Source organism: Crocodylus siamensis, chromosome 2 (assembly GCF_052110815.1).
Source record: "Crocodylus siamensis isolate JL-2025a chromosome 2, ASM5211081v1, whole genome shotgun sequence".
Classification (NCBI taxonomy): Eukaryota; Metazoa; Chordata; order Crocodylia; family Crocodylidae; genus Crocodylus; species Crocodylus siamensis.
The window spans coordinates 229,090,898-229,113,695 of record NC_143396.1 but is presented as its reverse complement, the minus strand read 5'-3'; the positions used below and the strand labels follow the sequence as shown (position 1 = coordinate 229,113,695).

At 43.1% G+C, this 22,798-nt stretch overlaps 1 protein-coding gene across 6 annotated transcripts in view; it reads left to right on the top strand.

The window, feature by feature from the left end:
* Positions 1 to 22,798, top strand: part of TMEM62 (transmembrane protein 62) — a 45,519-nt gene that overhangs the window by 16,532 nt on the left and 6,189 nt on the right. For 5 of the 6 annotated variants that reach the window (XM_090033321.1, XM_090033326.1, XM_090033324.1 and 2 more), the window contains 9 exons: positions 1,003 to 1,144; positions 4,972 to 5,096; positions 5,250 to 5,372; positions 6,612 to 6,767; positions 15,102 to 15,261; positions 16,827 to 16,940; positions 18,157 to 18,241; positions 20,789 to 20,893; positions 22,216 to 22,334. In XM_090033321.1, the coding sequence (XP_089889447.1) occupies positions 1,003 to 1,144; positions 4,972 to 5,096; positions 5,250 to 5,372; positions 6,612 to 6,767; positions 15,102 to 15,261; positions 16,827 to 16,940; positions 18,157 to 18,241; positions 20,789 to 20,893; positions 22,216 to 22,334 (1,129 nt within the window). The remainder of the gene's footprint in view (positions 1 to 1,002; positions 1,145 to 4,971; positions 5,097 to 5,249; positions 5,373 to 6,611; positions 6,768 to 15,101; positions 15,262 to 16,826; positions 16,941 to 18,156; positions 18,242 to 20,788; positions 20,894 to 22,215; positions 22,335 to 22,798) is intronic. The other variant, XM_090033323.1, reaches the window with a different exon arrangement.

The following is a 22,798-nucleotide window of genomic DNA, read 5'->3' as shown; positions in this document are numbered from 1 at the left end:
ATGGAGGCTGAGGAGATCCAGGTCCCTCAATCTCTTCTTGTAGGACCTCTCCTTCGGGCCTCTAACCATACAAGTGGACCTCCTCTGGACCCTCTCATGGTTATCCACATCACTCTTGAAGTGCAGCACCCAAAACTGAATGCAGTACTCCAGCTGCGACCTTACCAATGCTGCATAGAGGGGAAGTATCACCTCCTTAGACCTGTTCGTGATGCACCTGTTAATGCATGATAGAGTGCGGTTAGCTCTATTGATCACTTTGTCACATTGTCGACTCATTCATCTTTGAGTCAACTGTGACTGAGATCCCTTTCTGCTGCTGTGCTGCTTAGAAGGTCATCCCCCAGTCTGTATGTGTGTTGGTGATTTCTTCTCCCTAGGTGCAGCACTCTGCGCTTATTTTTGTTGTACTGCATCCTGTTTTGTTCTGCTCAGCTTTCCAGCCTGTAAGTTCAGTTCAGTTCAGTACCCCACCCAGTTAGTTTGTCAGAAAAACTTTACACTTTGTCAGAGACATTTAGCATAAGAGGGACAAGAGGATTCAATGTTCCTGACATTTTAGAAGCAAGCAAAAAAAAAAAAATCCCCTTTCAAGTTTCCTTAAACATCAGAATTAAACCCAGGACATAAGTCCATCTTTTATCCTTTGAAGGTCTCCTTTAATTAGGGTTTCAGGCAGTCCTGCTAACCCACTTGCCTTGTGTTGTCATGGTCCTGCTGTCATTTGTACCATTTTTGCACAGGAAATGTTACCTATTCTGACCTTTCTTCTAAACATTTTCATGTTAACATCGTTTGTCCTGATACATGATGTCCCACATACCAGCTATGTCCCCTTTAAAGTACAAACCTTTCAATGCCCTTGATTTTTAAGAGTACACCTTCAATAGGAAGGCAAAGATCAAATCTAGTGAAAAAATTTGCATTTGTTCTGTATGCTTCACCTTTTGCCATTGTTTTTAACTTTCCTAACTCTGCAATATGTGTATCTTATTTTGGCAGGAAGTATTCTGGCTGGCGTAAAGATGGCTCTTTCCATTATATCCACACTACACCTTTTGGGAACTATTCATTCATCTGTTTGGATGCCACCCTCAGCCCAGGCCCCAAGAGACCCTACAATTTCTTTGGGATTCTTAACACGGTACTGTCTTTGCATTCCAGTTTACAGTCTGTGATATTTCTTGTAATATGTAGGTCTGTTTGTTTGTTTTTTATCTGACAGATGAGGTTTGTCTTTACAATTTTCAGACTCCTTTCTTTCTGCAGAAGAGTCCTTGTATTTTAAAATTATGATTTAGCTCAAGGAAAACAAATGTGGCTATTTTTCCTCCTCCATTAGAGACCAGTGTAGGTTTTGTTTTTTTCTTCCAAGAAATAATCCAGTATTCCAACATTAAAATGGCAGATTAAGGCTCAAGGAGACACATAGCAAATTCCTGCAGCCCTTGGGAATGGGGGCAGGCTATGCTGACAAGTAGAGATGGAGGGCAGGGGTGGAGAGGTGAAAAAGGGAAGGCGTAGCAGGGCAAAATCTTACCTGCTCCTGATACTGTTGCTCAGATGGCAGCAGCCTTCTGGCACAGGATCCCTGGGAGCCTCCCAGGGGTATCCCATTTGATTCCTCCCACAGTATGCTTTTGGGTGCAGTGCTGCTCCTAGCGTGGCAAAGACTTCTGGGGTAAGAGGAGCACCATTCTGCTCATCCCACTTGTCCCCTGCCTCCCAGGTACACTGCTAGGTGTGGGCCTGCGCCTGCCTGGCTCCTGTAGCCAGACTGGGTGGATCTGCTCCCAGCATGGCAGACTCCAGGGGAACAGGGCATTCTGGCATCTTCTCAATAGCCAGTGTCCATGGTTGGTGGTGTGTTCTCTCCACGCTCAGTTTCTAAAAGGTTTTGATGGCAGTAGTGTATTTCAGTGTTTCCTTCCTAATTCTGCCTTTTTCAGTTTGGCAGATGTATTTTTTTGCATTTCAGATGAAACAAGAAACAAATGTCTTTATTAGTTAGGTCCTTTTATTAGTGCACCAGCCTTCGTAGAATCATAGAATTAGGGTTGGAAGGGACCTTGTAGATCTTCAAGTCCAACCTCTTGCTTGGGCAGGAGAAAATCTGGGCTCAAATGACTCCAGCCAGGTAGGCCCCTAGGGTAGGAGCCAGCACCACTTCCCTTGGAAGTTGGTTCTAGCTCCTAGCCGCCCTAACTGTGAAGTAGTTCTTACGGATGTCTAATCTAAACCTACTTTCCAACAACTTATGGCTGTTATTCCTTATTATGCCAGGGGACGCTAGGGGAAACAAGGTCTCTCCCAAACTCTTCTGGTCCCCCCTAGTGAGTTTATAGACAGTCACCAGGTCCCCCCTCAGCTTTCTCTTGTGAAGGCTGAACAGGTTCAGGTCCTGCAGTCTCTCATTGTAGGGTCTGCCCTGTTGTCCCCGGATCTTGCGTGTGGCCCTCCTCTGGACCCTCTCAATGTTGTCCACATCCCTCCTGAAATGGGACACCCAGAACTGGACGCAATACTCCAGCTGTGGCCTGACCAGTGTCACGTAGAGGGGGAGGATCACCTCCTTGGCCCTACTTGAGATGCACCTGTGGATGCACGACAAGGTCCAGTTAGCCCTGCCAACCATGACCTCACATTGTCGGCCCATGTTCATCTTGGAGTCAGTAATGACTCCGAGATCCCTTTCTGCCTCCGTGCTCTCAAGAAGGGAGTTTCCCATCTTATAAGTGTGCTGCTGGTTACTACTGCCCAAGTGTAGCACCCTGCACTTGTCAGTATTGAAACATCCATGGTGACACCTGCATCCAATGCTTTTGTGACCTGATCATAAAAGGCAATCAGGTTGGTCTGACATGACCTGCCCCTAATGAAACTGTGCTGGTTGCCCTTGAGCATCATCTCTGAAGCCAGCCCAACACAGATGTGCTCCTTGATGATCTTCTCAAAGAGGTTCCCTAGGATTGAGGTAAGACTGATGGGCCTATAGTTGTCCAGGTCCTCCCTCCTTATCAGTTATGTTGAACATGTGGATACTGTTATACATAAGAAGAACAGACTTCCACCTTCAGCTTTTTCTATGCAAAAAAGAAGTTTATTTTCTACCTATGGGGACTTTTTACCATCTTTAATTTTCCCTGAGCCTGAGGAAGGGCACATATGCCTGAAAGCTTGTAGAAATTTTTTTTTTTGTGATTTCTTTGTTGGTATAATAATATATATCATCTCTGAACCAAGAGTTCTACAGTTTTGCATTTCTGTTGTATGTAAGAGGTTTGTGAGGGTTGGCAACATCTTAATCATTGTATAGCAATTTGGATCATTTACAAGTGAGGTAAATGTGTGAGGTTCTTATATCTTTAAAGATATTATGATAATGTTTGAAAAAGTAAAAATGTTAATACTGATGTTTAGGTCTCATTCCAATTTGGATAAATGCATTTCACTACCCTAAACTTCCTTGGTATGTTCAGTTGGATATTCTGTTTTTCACTTACTCACCTAAAATGTTATGTACGATTGCTATGCTTTGGTAAACGCATGTCACGTTCTGCCCTTGAGATAACTGCATTCAATGATGAATAAAATTTTCCTTTTCTCTCTAATTTGCCCTAAAGGAGTGCTAGGACTAAATCATGTTTTATAAAGCACTTTGAGGTATTTGTATGAAAGATGCTACAGAAGAACAAAATGCAATACCATTGTTCTAATTGTTTACTCTGAGCAACACTGGATGCAGTAGCTTGACGGGCAAAATGAAGCAGTGAGTGGAGAAAGTTTACTCCTGACTGTGGTCTCTCGTCCTTGGCTGAAGTAAATTAAGCATGTGTGGTTATTAGGTGATTGAATAAGAGTCTGGAAAGTGTCATTTGCAAATGTTTGCACAAAACTGAAGTCTGGAGAAAAGAGGCAGTTCTGGATCATGGACGTACATGCTTAGGTTATAGATTACACTCTGTCAGGAGTTTTAAAAATTAATCTGTAGTTTTTATTGATGATTCAGCTGTACACAAAACCTTTTTAATTATAATCTTGCAGGGAAAATAGCCTAATTACACAAATCCCTGAAGACAAATGAAATATTAGTTATAGCTACTAAAGCACTGTTTTGTTGACCTGGTTTGGCATCTAGATTTTAACCTTTTTTGTATAACACACGCCTCCCCTCTCCATTCATGTTACAACATTTTCCCTTTGTTTAAAAGGAAAAAGAATATCAAAGGAAGAAAAGAATGAATTCATGCCCATTTGTGACTTTGTTTTTTAACATGAGTTTTACATTAGAATTTGAGGTCTTTTTTGATCCTGAAAGACTTGGGATACTGATGATTGTAGACTATGAAATTATCTCATGAGAGCAAACTTGAAAGCTGAACAACAGAATGAAAGGAATTTTGGTTACTATTTGGTTAAGTAACTAACTAATGGTAAGTAACTAACGCTTTGGAAAGAGGATCATTTTGTTTAAGATTCAGCATCTCTGCCCCTTTAATTATATGACTAGAACACAGAGTACATATTCTCTGGGAATATACATCACAGCTATAATAAGTCCTCCAGCAAAACTGAGAATAGCCAGATTTGTTGCTTGTATTTTTTAATCATAGAAATAAATTAAAGGAAACCCTAAACAGACTTAAAAAAAAACTTGATGTCAACCTAACACACCCTACAACATTTAAAAAAAATCTCATATAGAATTTATTTACACTGTTCTCCCCATTATCCAACTAGAAGAAATATTTTGATTGCTATATAGCTTTATTTTTCCAACATCTGATTTTTCATTTTGTAAAGCTGAAGGAAGTTAGCAGCCATTCACTACATGTATGCATAGGCTTCTGAACCAGTCAAATTTAACAAGTGCTGTTCCTTGTTTAAATGCTGAAATTACATTGTTTTCCTTTTGGATCCAAGTAGCCTGTGTGCTAATAAGACCCCTTCTCAAATCCTCTGCCGTTTCAGAATCATATGGAAGAGTTGTACTCAATGGCTGCAGAAAGTCGTAATAGCAATCAAACTATCTGGTTTGGCCATTACCCAACTTCAACAATCATCTCCCCATCCCCAGGAATAAGAACGCTAATGAGGTGAGATGTCTCTTCTTTTCCTGCATATTGCAGAATTAAATTCGCCTTGTCTTCATATAAGTGCTTATCAGTTTGCAGCTATCCTAAGGTGTTATTTCCTTCCCCATAAAGGGTAAGAGTACTATTAATTCATTATGATATTGTTTTTACTAGTTCTGCTACAGCCTATTTATGTGGGCACCTCCATACATTGGGTGGGCTGATGCCAGTCCTACATAATCGGCATTCTCATGGTACTCTGGAGCTGGAGCTGGGAGACTGGATGAATAATAGGAGGCAAGTAAACCTCACAATGAAAACCTGGTAATATCTGTATATTTAGTTTAAGTGGTGACTCTTTTTGATCCCACGTGGAGAGATCAATAGAAGTGTTAGTAGCCAATGGAATGGGATTAACATTAATATTAAAAAATTTTGTTTCTAATATTGGAAATTCTGCCTCCCTTGCAGTTGAAATAAGTAATGAAGCCCTAAAGCAACATTTTTAATAATCTTATTTCCTTTATTCTGCATATTGAGAAACTGAGTACAGGATTTCTGCATTTCTGAACAATGTGTGTTCGTAACTGAAAATTCTGCACAATTTATAATTAAAGCATCACTGTTAGTAGTTTGAATTATTATTGCTTTGTACCAGGTCTATTATGTTCACACGGTTTAGAAATAAATATAGTCTAACTGGGATGTAACCTCAGTAGCACACTGAACAGTGTCAGATGTTGCAAAGAATCAGTGTAATCTAGTATGTTAGTATACTGGTCTTTAATCTGTTTAATTTTGCTGAAGCTGTATGTGTTTGTACAGAAGTTTAGTGCAGTAGAGTCTTGGGCCATCACTGGTATACTGGAGCACCATTTCAAGTATTTAGGCATTATAGTAGTATAAATATTAGGGCTGTATGAAACGGCACCGTTCCGTTTCGCCTTGAGCTTTAAGGTTTTGATGGAACAGCGTTTTGTATCAAATGTCATTTCGATTTGAAACAGCTGTTCCATTTTGCTTCACCAGAACAGTAAGGTGTTTCAACTCTGTTTTGATGTTTCACTAGATCGGCCAGGGACGGGGAGTCAGCCCAGCTGAACTGACTTCCCATCTCCAGCACTATGGTTGAAATATTTCAACTAGCCATGTTTTGTTTCAAGGCTGTTTTGATGCCCTTTGTTTCATTTAGATTTTGCTGTTTCGACCTCAAAATGAGTTGAAACAGTGTCAAAATGGAACGGCCAGCAAAATTTCGCATGGCCTTAATAAACAGTAATTGAATTATTCATACATATAATGGTACATCTCTATTTAAGGTGCAAAATTTAATTCAGCCTTGACAATGGATCTGATAATTGCTTCTATAATTGGAACTGAAATGAATTTTAAAGTCTTAGTTTAATACCTAGCAACCAGAGATAAAAGCTGTTTTAGTTGCTACTCATTTTACAGAAATAAAATCGAATTAGTTTGTATGAATCTTCTGTACATACAGTGCTTCATGCTAACAGTGTTGTCTTCTTTTAATACCAGGTACCGGCTGCTTGCATTTGATCATGACCTTTTTAGCTTTGTAGATCTGCACTTTGAGGAATGGCCTGCAGTTCTCATCACCAATCCCAAGTCATTACTCTATAGCAGCCCTGCTCATGAACCATTAACAAAAATCCTTTACTCCACCCACATCAGGTACTCTGGAGTCTCTTAAAACTTTCATGGGTTCTTTAATAGTTGTTTGGTTCTCTATGATTAAAGCAAGTTATATGTCTCTAAATATAACCATAACTATTCATAGATTCATAGATATAGGGTTGGAAGGAACCTTGCAGATCTCCCTGCCCTGGGCAGGAGAGAAAACTGGGCTCAAATGACCCCAGCTAGGGGTCATCAAGCCTCCTTTTAAAGACCCCCAAGGTAGGAGCCAGCACTACTTCCCTTGGAAGTTGGCTCTAGATCCTAGCCACCCTGACTGTGAAATAGCACCTCCTGATGTCTAGTCTGAACCTACTCTCTAACAACTTATGGCTGTTATTCCTTGTTACTCTGGGAGGCGCTCAGCGGAACAAGGTCTCTCCCATTCCCTGCTGGTCCCCCCTAGCAAGTTTATAGGCGGCTACCAGGTCCCTTCTCAGCCTTCTCTTGTGAAGGCTGAATGGGGTAAGGTCCTGTAGCCTTTCCTCGTAGGGTCTGCCCTGCTGTCCCCGGATCATGCGAGTGGCCCTCCTTTGGACCCTCTCAAGGTTGTCCACATCCCTCCTGAAGTGCAGTGCCCAGAACTGGATGCAGTACTCCAACTGCAGCCTGACCAGTGTCGCATAGAGGGGGAGGATCACCTCCTTGGCCCTGCTTGTGATGCATTGGTGGATACACGACCAGGTGCGGTTAGCCCTACCGACCGTGTCCTCGCACTGGCAACCCATGTTCATCTTGGAATCAATAATGACTCCAAGATCTCTTTCTGCCACTGTGCTTTCGAAAAGAGAGTTCCCCAGCCTATCGGTATGCTGCTGGTTCTTACTGCCCAAGTGCAGCACCCTGCCCTTGTTAGTATTGAATCCCATCCTATTCTCATTCGCCCACCCCTGTAACCTGTCCAGGTCCAGCTGTATCTTGTCCCTCCCTTCTAGCGTGCCCACCTCACCCCAAATCTTGGTGTTGTCTGGGAATTTAAACAGGGTGCTTTTCACCCCCTCGTCCAAGTCGCTAATAAATTGAACAGTATGGGCCCGAAGACTAAGCCCTGGGGGACTCCACTGCTCACATCCCTCCAGGTCAAATATGACCTGTCCACCACCACTCTCTGGGTGTGGCCCCTCAGCCAATTTGCTATCCATCTGACTGTGTAGGCATCAGTGCCACAGTCATCTAGTTTTTTAATGAGGATGGGGTGGGAGACAGTATCAAAGGCCTTTCTGAAGTCCAGAAAGACTACATCCACCATGATATCTGCTTCCAATGATTTTGTGACCTGATCGTAGAAGGCAATCAGGTTGGTTTCACAGGACCTGACCCTAATGAAACCATGCTGGTTGCCCTTGAGCATCATCCCCACTGCTGGCCCTTCACAGATGTGCTCCTTGATAATCTTCTCGAACAGCTTCCCCAGGATTGAAGTAAGACTAATGGGCCTATAGTTGCCCAGGTCACTTCTCCTCCCTTTTTTTGAAGATGGGGACCACATTGGCCCTCTTCCAGTCGTCCAGCACCTGGTCAAAGCACCACGAGTGCTCATAAAGCCATGCCAGGGGCCCTGTGATAACCCCTGCCAATTTCCTCAACACCCTGGAGTGGAGACCATCTGGACCTGCTTATATGAACACATCCAGCGCCTCCAGAAGGTCTCTAACTCAGTCCTCCCTGACCCTAGGCCTGGCGGAGTCTCTCCTGAGTCCATCCCGAATCTTGGCGGGGGAGTCCTGGTCCCTGGACAAAAAAAAAATTTCATTGCTCACAGAATCTGGTTTTCTCTAGATTAGAAGATTGTTTTGGCAGTCCACTTGTTTATGTATCTATGATAAAGGCTGGCTATTAGAAATAATCATAAAGATTGAAGGGAAGCTTGGTGACAGTGATCACGAGTTGATCATTTTCTCTATCCACAGAGAGCTGGCAAATCAGTCAGCAATGCAGAAATCCTCAACTTCAGGAAAGCTGACTTTCACAAGGTCAGGAGGTTAGTTATTGAGGTCCTAAAAGACCATGATCTGACAGGGAGGGGAATCCATGGTGAGTGGTCACTTCTTAAGTACATGATCCTAAAAGCACGAGGGAACTCCATTCAGGCCTGTAGGAAAGGTAGCAAAAGGGCTTGGAGACCCCCTTGGCTCAATAAGGAACTCATGGACCTCCTGAATCTAAAAGAGAAGCTTATAAGGGATGGAAGTCGGGAACTTCCATCACTAAGAAGGATTATACAGCACTGGCCCGCACCTGTAGGCAGCAGACCAGAAAAGCCATGGCTGAAACCAAGCTCAAACTGGCTACGGGAATCAAGGACAATAAAAAGTCCTTCTTCAAATACATGGGAAGTCAGAAAAAAAAAAGGCCAATATTGGACCCTTGCTAAACCAAATGGGGCAGCTGACAGGAAAAAGGTGATCTCTTCAATGATTACTTGGAGGTGGTTTTTCACCAGCTCAAAGGGATAACCCTGCCTGACAGGACACAGGATTACCAGGGTAAGGGCAATTATATGCCTATAATTGGTGAAGATCTTGTGAGGGAACAGCTTCAGAGGCTGGACGTCCACAAGTCAGCTGGCCTGGATGGAATTCAGAGTGCTAAAAGAGTTGGCTGACATCATAGCACAACCAATGACAAGAATATTTGAGAACTCTTAGCACTCAGAAAAGGTTCCTGAAAATTGGAGGAAGGCCAGTGTGGTGCCTATCTCGCTGTCGTTTCCAGCACTGGGACTCAACTGGGATTCACCATGCTACTGCCCGTGTCCACGCCATGCTCCATGTCCACCCCATGCTGCCGCCTCCGCCGCCCTGAGCCTAGCCCTGGCCCTGCTCAGCACCTTGGAGAGTGCCACTAGCCTAGGCACCTTCTTCCTGTCCTTCCTGGTCCTGGCCAGCTGGATCCTGGCCCACCTAGAGAGCTACAGGAAGCGCAACTGAGCCAGGGCCAGACCCTGCCTCCTCCCCCAACCCTGGGCCAAGCCCCGCGTCTGCTCCACACACTGAGGGACCAAGGAGCCCCCACCCATATGGCTTCCCACTGTTATAATAAACCCCTTCCCTGCTGTTAATTGTGAAGGCTTTGGCTTCTATGACCACAGTCCACCCTTTGGTGAGAGAGGCAGTGAGCTGCTGGGAAGGGACAGCCTCCGCCTCTCTCCACAGGGGAGGAGGCTCTTCTCAGCCAGACCTGCTCCACTGGGCTTTAAACTAAGCCTGCCGGGGGATGAGGGGACTACCGCCACTGCTGGCCCACTGAGCACCCCTTGCAAAGCCAACAGGCCAAGGCTCTTAAAGGAGCCCACCCCTGCCCCAGCACTAGAACGATCTGTAGGCAAGGCAAGGGCCCCCAAAGGGACGCTTGCATGCCTGTACACAAATGCCAGGAACTTGGGAAATAAACATGAGGAACTTCTCCTCTTGCTTAACACAAATGATTACGATGTCATAGGGATAATGGAGACCTGGTGGGATTCTGCTCATGACTGGGCCGCAGGTATAAATGGCTATACCCTGTACAGGAGAGACTGAGTGGACAAAAGGGATGGGGATGTAGCTGTCAATGTCAAGGAAAGCAACATGTCCCTGCAAGCCGACATTGGCAGCCAGGGTGGACGACTGGAGACCCTCTGGGTTAAAATCCATGGGGAACACGGCACAGGGGACACAATGGTGGGAACCTACTACAGACCTCCTACCCAGGATCAAGAGCTTGACCAGGAGTTCGCCAAGGAATTGGCTGAGGCCGCACACTCCTGGTGCATAATTGTCATGGGAGATTCAACTACCCAGACCTCTCATGGGAAGAGTGCTCGGCCAAATCCGAATGGTCACAAAGCTTTCTCACGTGTGTGGATGAGCTGTATCTGACTTAAGAAGTCTACGGGCTGACGAGAGGTGAAGTACTGCTCGACCTGGTACTGGCAATGGGGGACAACCTAATCGGCAACCTAACGATCGAAGGGAAGCTGGGTGACAGTGACCACGAACTGATCACCTTCACCATCCGCCGTTAAGCTGGCAAGTCAGTCAGCCATACTGAAGTCCTCGACTTCAGGAAAACTGACTTTGACAAGCTCAGGAGGCTTGTTGGGGAGGTCCTAAGGGACCATGACCCAAAGGTGAGGGGAGTTCAGGATGAGTGGTTGCTCCTCAAGGGAGTGATCCTGGATGCACAAGCAAAGTCTATCCCATCTCAGAGGAAAGCCAGCAAAAGGGCACAGCAGCCCCCTTGGCTCTCCAGGGAATCAGCAGACCTGCATCTAAAAAGAAAGACCTACAAAGGATGGAGGACTGGATCCACCTCCAAGGAGGAATATTCTGCACTGGTCCAGACCTGCAGGGAGCGAACCAGGAAAGCCAAGGCTGTGATGGAACTCCAGTTAGCTACAAGTATCAAGGACAATAAAGATATTTAGATATGTGGGGAGCTGGAGGAAAAGCAAGGGCAACATTGGACCCCTGCTAAACCAGATGGGACAACTGACAAATGACACCCAGGAAAAAGCCAAATTGCTAAATGGGTACTTTGCGTTTGGTTTTTCACCAGTCCCAAGGGACATCCCTGCCCATTACAGGACAGGAAGGCCTGGGTGAGAGAGATTCCTTGCTCTCCATCAATGCTGACCTTGTGAAGGAATACCTTGAGAGGCTAGATACCTTCAGGTCAGCCGGCCCTGACCATCTACACCCCAGAGTACTCAAGGAGCTGGCAAGCATCGTAGCTCAGCCCCTGGCATGGATCTTCAAGAACTCCTGGAGCACAGGCAAAGTGCCCAAAGACTGGAAGAAGGCCAATGTGGTGCCTATCTTCAAGAAAGGGAGGAAAATAGATCCGGCAAACTATAGGCCCATCAGCCTGACCTCTGTTCCGGGGAAGGTATTAGAAAAGATTATCAAAGAGATCATTCTTAACAGACTGGTTGATGGCAACATCCTGAGGGATAGCCAGCACGGGTTTGTTGTAGGTAGGTCTTGCTTGACCAATGTTATTTCCTTTTACAACCAGGTGACCTATCATCTGGACAAGAGATTGATGTCATATATCTTGACTTCAAAAAAGCCTTCAATCTGGTATCCCATGATCACCTGATAACAAAGCTGGCCAACTGCAGCCTCGGCTTCACCACGATTCGCCGGCTGGGGAATTGGCTCCGTAGCCAGACCTAGAGGGTAGTGGTTAACAGAAGTCAGTCATCATGATGTGCTGTGACCAATGGGGTTCCTCAAGGCTCTGTCCTTGGGCCTATAGCATTCAACATCTTCATTAATGATGTGGACATTGGTATCAGAAGCAGACTGGCCATGTTCGCCAACGACACCAAACTCTGGGGTAAAGCAGCCACACCTGAGGACAGGAGGATGATCCAGGCTGACCTTGACAGGCTCAAGAAATGGGCGGATGAGAACCTGATCGTGTTTAACACTGAAAAATACAAGGTTCTCCGCCTTGGGAAGAAGAACCTGCAGCATCCTTATAGGCTCAGCAGTGCTACGCTGGCTAGCACTACAGACAAAAGGGACTTGGGGGTCATGACTGACCACAAGATGAACATGAGCCTTCAATGTGATGCTGTGGCTAGTAAAGCAAGCAAAACGCTGGCTTGCATCCACAGATGCTTCTCAAGCAAATCTCAGGATGTTATTCTCCCATTGTACTCGGCCTTGGTGAGGCTGCAGCTAGAGTACTGCATCCAGTTTTGGGCTTCACAATTCAAAAAGGATGTGGAGAAGCTTGAGAGAGACCAGAGGAGAGCCACATGCGTGATCAGAGGTCAGGAAAACAGACCTTATGATGAGAGGCTGTGAGCTATGGGACTCTTCAGCCTGGAAAAGCACAGGCTCAGGGGTGTTTTGGTGGCTGCCTATAAATTTATCAGGGGTGCTTACCAGGATCTGGGGGAACATCCAAGGGATGACAAAGTTGGGTCATGAACTCCTCCATGACCGTTTCAGGCTGGACATAAGGAAGAACTTCTTTACTGTCCAAGCCCCCAAGGTCTGGAATAGACTCCCGCCAGAGGTGGTTCAAGCACCTACTTTGAATGCCTTCAAGAGACATTTGGATGTTTATCTTGCTGGGATCCTATGACCCCTTCTTACTTCCTGCTGTGGGGCAGGGGGCTGGACTCAATGATCTTCTGAGGTCCTTCCAGCCCTAATGTCTATGACATCTATGAAAAAAAGAAAATCCAGAGAACTACAGGTCAATCAATTTGACCTCAGTCCCTGGAAAAATCTTGGAAAAAATTATCAAAGAAATTATCAACAACAGGCTAACAGAAGATAGCATTCTGAGAGAGACCCAACATGGCTTCATTGCAGGTAGGTCGTGCCTGACCAACCTTATTTTCTTCTATGACTAGGTAATGCATCACCTGGACAAAGGAAAACAGGTGGATGTCATATATGTAGACTTAAAAAAAGCCATTGACTTCATCTCCCATGATGTCCTCATATTAAAATTGGGGAACTGCAGCCTTAACAACCTTACAGTCCAATCGCTGGGGAACTGGCTCTGTGGTTGGACCCAGAGAGTGATAGCCGGTGGAACCGAGTCAACTTGGTACACAGTGACCAGTGGCGCCCCACAGGGCTCAGTACTTGGACCAGTACTCAATATATTCATAAATTATCTGGATTCATGTGTCAAAAGCAGATTGGTGGGATGACTTCTTGGGCCTTGCTTGAGATGCATCAGTAGACGCAAGCCAGAGTTTTATTTGCTTTGCCAGCTGTAGCATCGCATTGGTAGCTCATGTTCACCTTGTGGTCAATCATGACCCCCAAGTCTGTTTCAGCCATGGTGCTAGTGAGTATAGGTATGATATGGGTTTTTTCTCCCAAGGTGGAGCACCGCATTTTTCATTGTAGAATGTCATCAGGTTTTGATCCATCCACCTTGCAAGCCTCTCCAGGTTGGATTGAATTGCCAGCCTATCTTCTAGCGTGTCCACACTTCCCCATAATTCGGTGTCATCCACAAACTTAGCTTTAGCACATTGGTGAGGCTGCAGCTGGAGTACCGCATCCAATTCTGGGCTCCACACTTCAGAAAAGATGTGGAGAAGTTTGAGAGAGTCCAGAGAAGAGCCACACACGATTAGAGGTCAAGAGAGCAGGCCTTATTAGGAGAAGCTGAGAGGCATGGGATTCTTCAGCCTGGAGAAGTGAAGGCTCAGGGGTGACTTGGTGGCAGCCTATAAGTATATAAGGGGTGTGCATCAGGAACTAGGGGAATGTCTGTTCACCAGGGCACCCCAAGGAAAGACAAAGTCTAATGGTCACAAACTGCTGGAAGACCATTTTAGACTGAACATAAGGACAAATCTCTTTAGCATTCAAGTCTCCAGAGTCTGGAATAGACTCTCCCCAGAAGTGGTGCAAGCACCTACTCCTGTATACCTTTAAGAAGTGCTTGGATACTTATCTTGCTGGGGTGATCTGACCCCAGCTGACTTTCTGCCCCTTGGGCAGGGGGCTAGACCTGATGATCTATTGTCTATGAAATCTATGAAAAATACATGTCACAGCCATGGGACTCTTTAGCCTGGAAAAGCGTAGGCTCAGGGGTGATCTGATGGCCACCTATAAGTTTATCAGGGGTGACCACCAGGATCTGGGGGAACGTTTGTTCACCAGAGCGCCCCAAGAGATGACGAGGTCGAACGGTCACAAACTCCTGCAAGACCGCTTCAGGCTGGACATAAGGAAGAATTTCTTTACTGTCCGAGCCCCCAAGGTCTGGAACAGTCTGCCAGCGGAGGTGGTTCAAGCACCTACATTGAACACCTTCAAGAGTAAATTGGATGCTTATCTTGCTGGGATCCTATGACCCCAGCTGACTTCCTGCCCTTTGGGCAGGGGGCTGGACTCGATGATCTCCCGAGGTCCCTTCTAGCCCTAATGTCTATGAAATCTTTGCTTAAGATCCTTGATTGCAAATGTTTCCCATTAAATTGAGTTATATGAATTGAATTATGTCCTGGCTGGGAAAATTAAAAAAAACCCAACCCTTAAATCAAAATCTCTACAAGAGGCGGGATGCATGCTCATAAAGGGATGTCCAAGCTTTCCTTTGGGTACAGCGAAGGCTGTTCCAGTTTTAGTTGTTCTGGATCTATATCCTTAGGAGATACAGATATGGAGGAAGTTAATCTTACCCCTGTTATAAATTATACTTAAGTCCTAGCTTCTTAATTGCCTACAAAAACGCTGGTATTTTCATCTTTACTCCCGTTAACTGGTATGTATTAGGAAGCTTAACCTTGTAGTTTCTCTCCAAGGAGTAATGGCAACTCTTTCCTCAAGTCCCATCATGAACGTGTTTATTTTCACTTAGAATTTTGGCCTTCTCTCCTGCCTTCATCACTTCAGTCAAAGTCAGTATAGACGGAGTTCATTTGGGGGATGCCCAGCATGTGTCTGGCCCTCTCTATGTACTGAAGTGGAATTCCCAGAACTACAGTGAAGGATTCCATCACATAGATGTGATAGTTCAGGTAAGTTGTCACCAATTCGTTATTTTAACCTGCAGTGTCTTATTTGTCAACCTACTTCTTTGTAGAACTAGGAATGAACTTAATTTAAACACATGTCTTTAGCAGGAAAAACTAAAAGCTAGGGAGCAGAGGAGGAAATCAACAGACATTTAGTGGAAATAATCTGAAATACCTAGCACTAATGGATGTATAAATAACAGGATTTTGACTTCAAGCTGAAAATATAATGATGTTAGATACGAAGACCTGATAATTGGTAAATAAAGCCTTTCAAGTAACAGTTGAGAGGTGCCGTTTTCAGATTGCCTCAAAAAAGAGGCACTTAAACATGGCAAACTGTGTTATCAGTATTTTGGATGGAGGAAAAATGTGTTTTCAGACAATGAAAAGGGAGGTAGTTTATAGTGAGGGACAGCAATTTAAATTTTGATGGTCTTGCAGATGAGGAAGTTGTATAAGATCGTCTGATGTTGTTCTCAAGATTTGTCTAACCAATAGCATGCTTTCTATTTCAGAGTGGCAGACTTTCATTTACATTATGTTCTTGGGCAGGACATTGTGAGAAATGTTTCCCCTCTTGGCAGCACTCTACACATATGTGCATGGACATCACTAGAATTTAGAAAAGATTTCTGCATCTCCCATGTGTAACCTAGACAGGCAATATTCCCCTCTTTGTCACACATCAAGACAAGGACAGTAATAGCATGTTTGCATTGTTAGAGGACCACAATAGCGTCACCTCAGTGAAGCTCATCATGTCTGCTCAGTGTACACTATACCAGTAATTCTCAACCTTTTTTTGTACCAGGACCCATTTGTAAACATCGATGACCTGTCCCAACTCAGTGCCCCTCACTCCCAATCCACTGCCCCCCATCCCCAGGTGCTGGCCCCACAGTGTGTGGGGCGGGGGGGGCCCCAAGCTGCCCCTCGCAGGCTGGAACTCTGCCAGGTTGCAAGGGAAAGTCATGCTTTCCCATGTTTTCTCCGTTAAAGGAGAATCATTTTTTAAAGTTCGTTGATCCATTTTAAAAGTTTGTTCACAACTCTTTCATATATTCTTGGGACCCACTTTTGGGTCGTGACCCATGGGGGCCCCAGCGCGCTCCCTGGTGGACCCCAATTTTCTGCCAAGCAGATGGAGGGGCAGCCCCACTCCTGTGGGACACACCATGTGCCCCAGAATCGCAGCATTAACCAGCTGCGCTGGTACCTCGAGGTACATAGAAAAAACATTTAAAGCTGTGTCTATGTCCAAAATCAGCACTGAATCTTCACATTTTGATTTGGCCGAATCAAATTGGGGACAGTGATCCAAATCAATGAATCGAATCGCTGTCTCTGATTTAGGCCGAATCCTAATTGAATAGGGCCCGCTTCGCACACCCCTACTGTGCAACTTTGCTAGTTCATGTACATACATACCAGTTAGAGCTTTTCAGAGAAGTTGGCACTGTTAGCCAGGAGCCTTCACCAGATGTTTTAAGTAACTTATTTGAAAGATACTTCTTAGATAAATTGATCAACTTGCCAAATTGCGTCTCTGTTCTATTCACATCTAGGATGCTGCTGGAAAGAGTAGCACTCAAGGTCATATGTTTGCTATGGGAGAAAATCTCTCTCTCAAATTTGGCTTCTTGTCCTCTTTCATTCTCCTTATGGACCATTACATCTTGGTGAGTGCTTTCAGCTAAAATAGCTGTCATACCCGTTTGCTTCCTCCAATGAGTGCAGGAGCCATTTCTTTAACATTCAGTGGCTTTGAATATATTTTTTAACATTTGAGTTATTTGAGTGTTACCATGCTGTCCATACAAGGTCCATATAAGAACTTTCATGGATACTTTCAAATTTCCTTTCCCAGGTTCCACTCATCATACATGTAAGTGCACAGATTGCACACACAAATGAAAAAAATTGTGTTCATAGCTAATTTTTGCATGTTTTGTGCATACAGTAGGCTTGTATTGTTTAAGGACAAAAAATTATAGTGAAGCCACTGAAGTAGTCTGCACAAAAGGGAAGCTCGGACCAAAATGAAAGAAAACTAATGAAAACAGAATGCAAGAGCACTATACTTAGAGAAATAATTTCCATAGCAGCCATTGAGAGTATGCCTACCTATAGCAGAGATGAAACATGAAACCCTGGCCCAATTGACTTTTTCATTGACTTTGACTGTTTTGACATTTTAACCCTTATAAAAAGACCAGAACCACAGTAAATGAGAGGATGGCATTGTGTAAGTAAAGTGCATTGATAGAATCTTATGAAAGAGTTTTGCCTCACGTTAGGTGGCATTGTGACTGACGCTCAAGCTCTGCATTAGTTTCCTTAATTTGTAACTGATGTTTACCATAGTCATTTAAAACTAGTTTTATTCAGCACAGCATTCTGAATGTATACAGTAAGAAAAGTTTCTTTGTGAGACATTATTTTCAAGTACAGGGGTTTTTTTAAAAGTGCTTTATTGATGATCTTTCTCATAATGAAATTAAGATTTTGTGATTCCAGTAGCTTGGGAACCTAATGAAGTGGCCAGCAAAATTCATTTTCCATTTTGCTTAGATACTGAAACGTAATTGTTGATCATTTATTACAAATATATTAATATGCAGATTGTTATAAATGTAATAGCCCAGTAAACAGTGATTTCATGGTTTAAGTATTTCTCATTTGAAGAAGGCAGAACGTAGCTGATTTATTGGCTTGCTTTAGGTTCCCCTTTTAATGCCACTGTTTGACATGAGGCATCAGGAAGCTCAGGACACTTTAATTTAAAAAAAAGTCTTTATTTTTCTCACATTTTTTTGATAGTTACATTCATCTGCCAGGAAGTGGCTGTCATTTTCAAGTTTTGTTTCATGAGAATAACGGCGTGTATGCTTTCAGGCTCGATTACTTTTTGGAGTGACTGTTGCAGTTCAGATCTTTTTGCTCCTTGTTTTCAGATATCTTCGAAAGCCAACGCTGAAAGGTAGGAACCAGTGTTTTGTCTGGATATGTTTTGCTTTTTTTTAATCAGTACTCATTTTCCCCCCTTCAACTTTGTGCCAAAAAAAGTCATTAATAATTACATTGCAGTTTAGTATGAAAGCCTTGCACATAGTACCTCCTAGCTTGATTTGATCCCTTCTAGCTGCCAGTTTGTTTCTAAAATGGCCAAAGAATATCTAATATATTAAATTGATTCTGTATTGTTTGCTTAGACAAAATCCCATTGACAGAAGCCTTAAACTCAGTTTGCTTACAGGAATATTTTATTTACAGGAAAAGAGAGTCCAAACTATTTAGTGCCTATTTAACTGTAGTTGATACAGAATGATTTGTCATTGCTGTTAATTGGAAAGAACCCTGCCCCCTACCCCCCCACCCAAAAAAAAAAATGACCCAAAAAAACAAACAAGTATTGGCTTCTGTCTCAGTTAGCTTTTCTTATGGGTTTGGGCACACATCCAACATGACTAGGCTTTCAGTTTTCCACAGGAATGGTATAGTTTATGCTTCTTCCTTTATTGTAATTTAATATTTTGTGGAGTGGTAAATTTTGTTTAATGAGAATTGATAGACTAACGCTGCTGAAGCATACCCTGTAAACATTGTTTAGAGCACATCTTACAGAGGTGGTTACCACTTCCTTTCCCATTCATGTGTGCACAGGCCCTCTCTTTATATTCATGGTCATGTAGCATCCTTGTGGTAACTACAGCAACTGCTTATGTAGGAAAATAATGTATTTTTAGCTATCTTCATAAAACGTAGCACCTGGAAATGAGCTAGCACCTTCTGACCAGTCATGTCTCGGCAGATAACCAATAAATGTTATACAGATCGATCTGATAACTGCTGATTTTCATGAGGGCGGTCCTGCGCTCTAGGGCAGGGGCAGGAGATTATTTTGGGCAGAGGGCTGCTTAAGGAGGTTTGGTGAGCTTTTGAGGGCCATGTGGGTAGCCCCACCCCTTGATATTTGCCCCGCCCCCTGGTTACCATCCTAGGACCAGAAGTTCCACCCCCTTACCTTTGCCACCAGAAGTCCCTCCCCTTTCCACCTGGAAATACTCCTTTTGGGAAGGGGGCTTGCCATCTTAGAACCAGAAAAAAAAAATCATACACTAAAAGTCAAACACCTACCATGACATATTTTAATTTTATTGCAAAAAATATTTTTGTCATGACTTGCATTTGCATACAGTATATAGAAGTGATTTGCATAATAACTCAAAAATAAATTTGTGGTTTTGTATATTGTGTGTGTATGGGGGAGATTTATAAGGGGGTGTGGCTGCGTGGGGAGACATAGGGTATGTTGTGTACATGTGAGGGGTTATGGGGGCAGAGTGTGGGTATGAAAGAGTGTGGGGGGGGGGTGGGAACCCCTTGCACCCCCCCATGGCTCTGCAGCAGGTGGGGCACTCATGCCCAGCAGGATGCAGCTCCGACCAGTGTTGCACATCATGGGGAGGAGCACAGCCCCTACTGGGCAGTCCCTAGTGCCAGTGCTCCTCACTGTGAACGTGCAACCCCTGCATTTGTACAGCACAGGAGAGAAGCCCGATATGCTGGCAATGCTGGAGCCAGCTGCCTTCCCTACCCATCAGGTTTTGCCATCAGATTCTAGCAAGTATGGACTAGAATTTAAAAAAAAAAGTAGGGTTGGCATGCTGGTCAATTGACCAGTCAAGTATTGTCAGTTGACCAATCAATTGACCAGTCAAAGATTATAGCAGTTTTACAAAAAAACTACTTTTTTGTAGTTTTATTGACATAAATATGATTTGTTTTTGATACATTTCTTAACAGAAAATCTGTGCTTTTACTGTGTATTATTTGGACCTTTTTGCAATTTTTTACAAATTTGACTGATATTTGATTAGTCAGTTGACCTCACTTTATTTGACCAGTCAAATACCCAACACTAATTAATCTAGTCTATATTGACCCACTCTTAGGATTTATATATATTTTTTACTATTTTGAATATTTTGCCATTTGTGTCAGTTTAAGGCCAATGTTCTCCCACATTTCATTCTAATTAAGTTAATTTTCTCCGTATTTCAACAATCACTCCATTTTATTCACCTGGAGTTAAGTATGTTCACTTGCAGCAGTAGTTTTTTCTTGGCTTTTTTCCAGGTTTTGTAGGGGACAGACTAGTGGGTTTGTGCTAGAAAATTCTGTCATTGGATTAGTGTTCCTAACAGCTGTTTGGCGATCAAGTGATAACCGCATTTTGAACTGAGTCAAAAAAATAATGTTTCAAATGAAAGATTGTTTCTTTAAATTAAGTTTCATCCTGAATGCTGTGTTTTCAGCACAATTTGTTTTCACTCAGCTACCACATTAACAATAGCAGCAGTTTATTTCCATGTGTTTCAGTTGCAAATATATTTAATATTATGTTAATTTGTAACATTTTTGTAACATATTCTAAATAAACATTTTGTAGATTTTTTTAGATGAGGATCTCGCATGTTTTGTCTGTACTGTAAATTAATTTTTCTGAAATGTTCTTTACATTTAGGACCTCCAGGATTAGTAATGTTGACCTCCTTTTCCCTCCATGTCTTGAGCAAAACAAACATCTTCTACTACTCTGTTCTGATACTAAGCCTATACACAGTTTTGGGTAAGTAGTTTAAAACATGGGGGATATGAATGGGGGTTTTTTTAAATGTGGATAGAATGTTAATAGAATGTTAAATGTTAATAGAAAAGCCTACTGAAAACTTTAGGCAATAAGAAAAAGTTACCAAAGTTGTGTTGTGACTTAGAGTGACTTTCATTCAAAAGCTCATCTAATTTTTTCCCAGCTACATAGTTGGTCCAATAAAAGATACCACCCTAAGAAATCCTTGCCCCTTATATAATTTCTGGAACATCACTGCTATATCACTCATACATTGTTATTAAGTTAAAGAATTCTTATTGAGTAAGACCAGAGGTTTATTTGTAGAGGATTCTGACCTATTGTATGATGTATTTGTATTCTAAAATGACTAAATTAAAAAATAAATTTATTTCAGTTTGAGCTTCACTTATTGTTTTAGGGTGCCTATACACGTGCATGGAGACTGCTCCATGTTGTAATTACAATGTGTCAGAACAGACTCAATTAATTGAGTCTGCTGGAACATGGTCTGCTCCAGCAGACTCCAGTGTCACTTGTATCAGTGTCTCTATGCTGAAAAATGGCAGTGGGGGTACTTTAACTAAAGCTCGTTCAAGCTTTAGTTAAAGTGCCTCTGCTGCCATTTTTCGGCCCGGGGATGCTGATACACGTGACACTTCAGGTGCCTTAATTAGAGCGGTTCTTGGAGCTGCTCCATTTAAAGTGCCCCTCGTTCTCCCAGAGCACATCTATAAACACCCTTACAGACAAAGGGCTGGTTATAACTTGGCATAATATGAATCCATGGTATGTAGATTCCATGTTGAAGCTTCTGTGGCATTTCAGCTCTGATCTATAAGCACACTGCTTCCTCAGTTTGGTCTTTAGAAAAATGGTACCAGATTATGTGGTGACTTCTGGAAGGCCACTAGACCAAGAGGGCTAAGCCCACTTTCACTTGTAACTTGCACAGGTTTTAAAACAACATGTGGAAGACAAACACAGAAACATAGAGCAATCCTGGTGGAAGGTCTGTGTTGCAGAAGGATAGTTTCAGTGGATGCATCACTTATGCTTGCAGCAAAATGTCATGTGTGGTATCAGAATTTTTACATAATCATGCTCTTGGTTGATGGCAATCAGATGGCATTAATCAATGCAGCAGCATGCTTTGCTCATATGAGAAACAAATGTTTATTTTACTGGTTTTCAGGCTGTGTCATGTCAGTCTGAAACAGACTACAAATACTTTAATTAGTTCATTCTTATGACTAGTGAACTAAGGTCATTTCTATATTATTTTTACTGTTGTTACTACTTAATTGCTTTCCTCCTCCCAGGACCCTGGTTTGTGGGTGAGGTGATTGATGGCCAGCTAGGTGCCTGCTTTTCCTTTGGGGTATTTGTTGGTGGCCACTTCCTGCAAGGCGGCTTGACATTTGTAGTTGGTATTTTACAGGTAAGGATTCAGAGATGAACACTGATAAATAGTTTTAGTCTGTGAGAGTTTTTCCAAAGCACTTCTGAATTTTAGAAATGGAGAGGGAGACATAGTGATATTGTGACTTTTAAAAAGGGATCACAGTGTTAAATATAATTTGGTGGATTACATGAACTACATCTAGTTATTTCTGCTGATGGAATATTTGATCAAATGAACACAGTTGTTTGTAGTATACACTTGTTTGATAGGTAGAAGGTATGGCAGGGAAGCATCTGAGAAACACATTGGTTCAAATCTAGTAGACTGTCACCTACAAAAGCTCATGCCTCTCTGAAACAGTTAGTTTCTAAGGTACCCCAACTTACTTTTTGCTTGACCTTTCAGACTAACGCAACATTTCTCTGCCTTTATTGGTTATGTGATACCTACCAAGAAATCTCGTCTTGGGTTCAAAAACTTAGGAATGTGATGGGATGCAC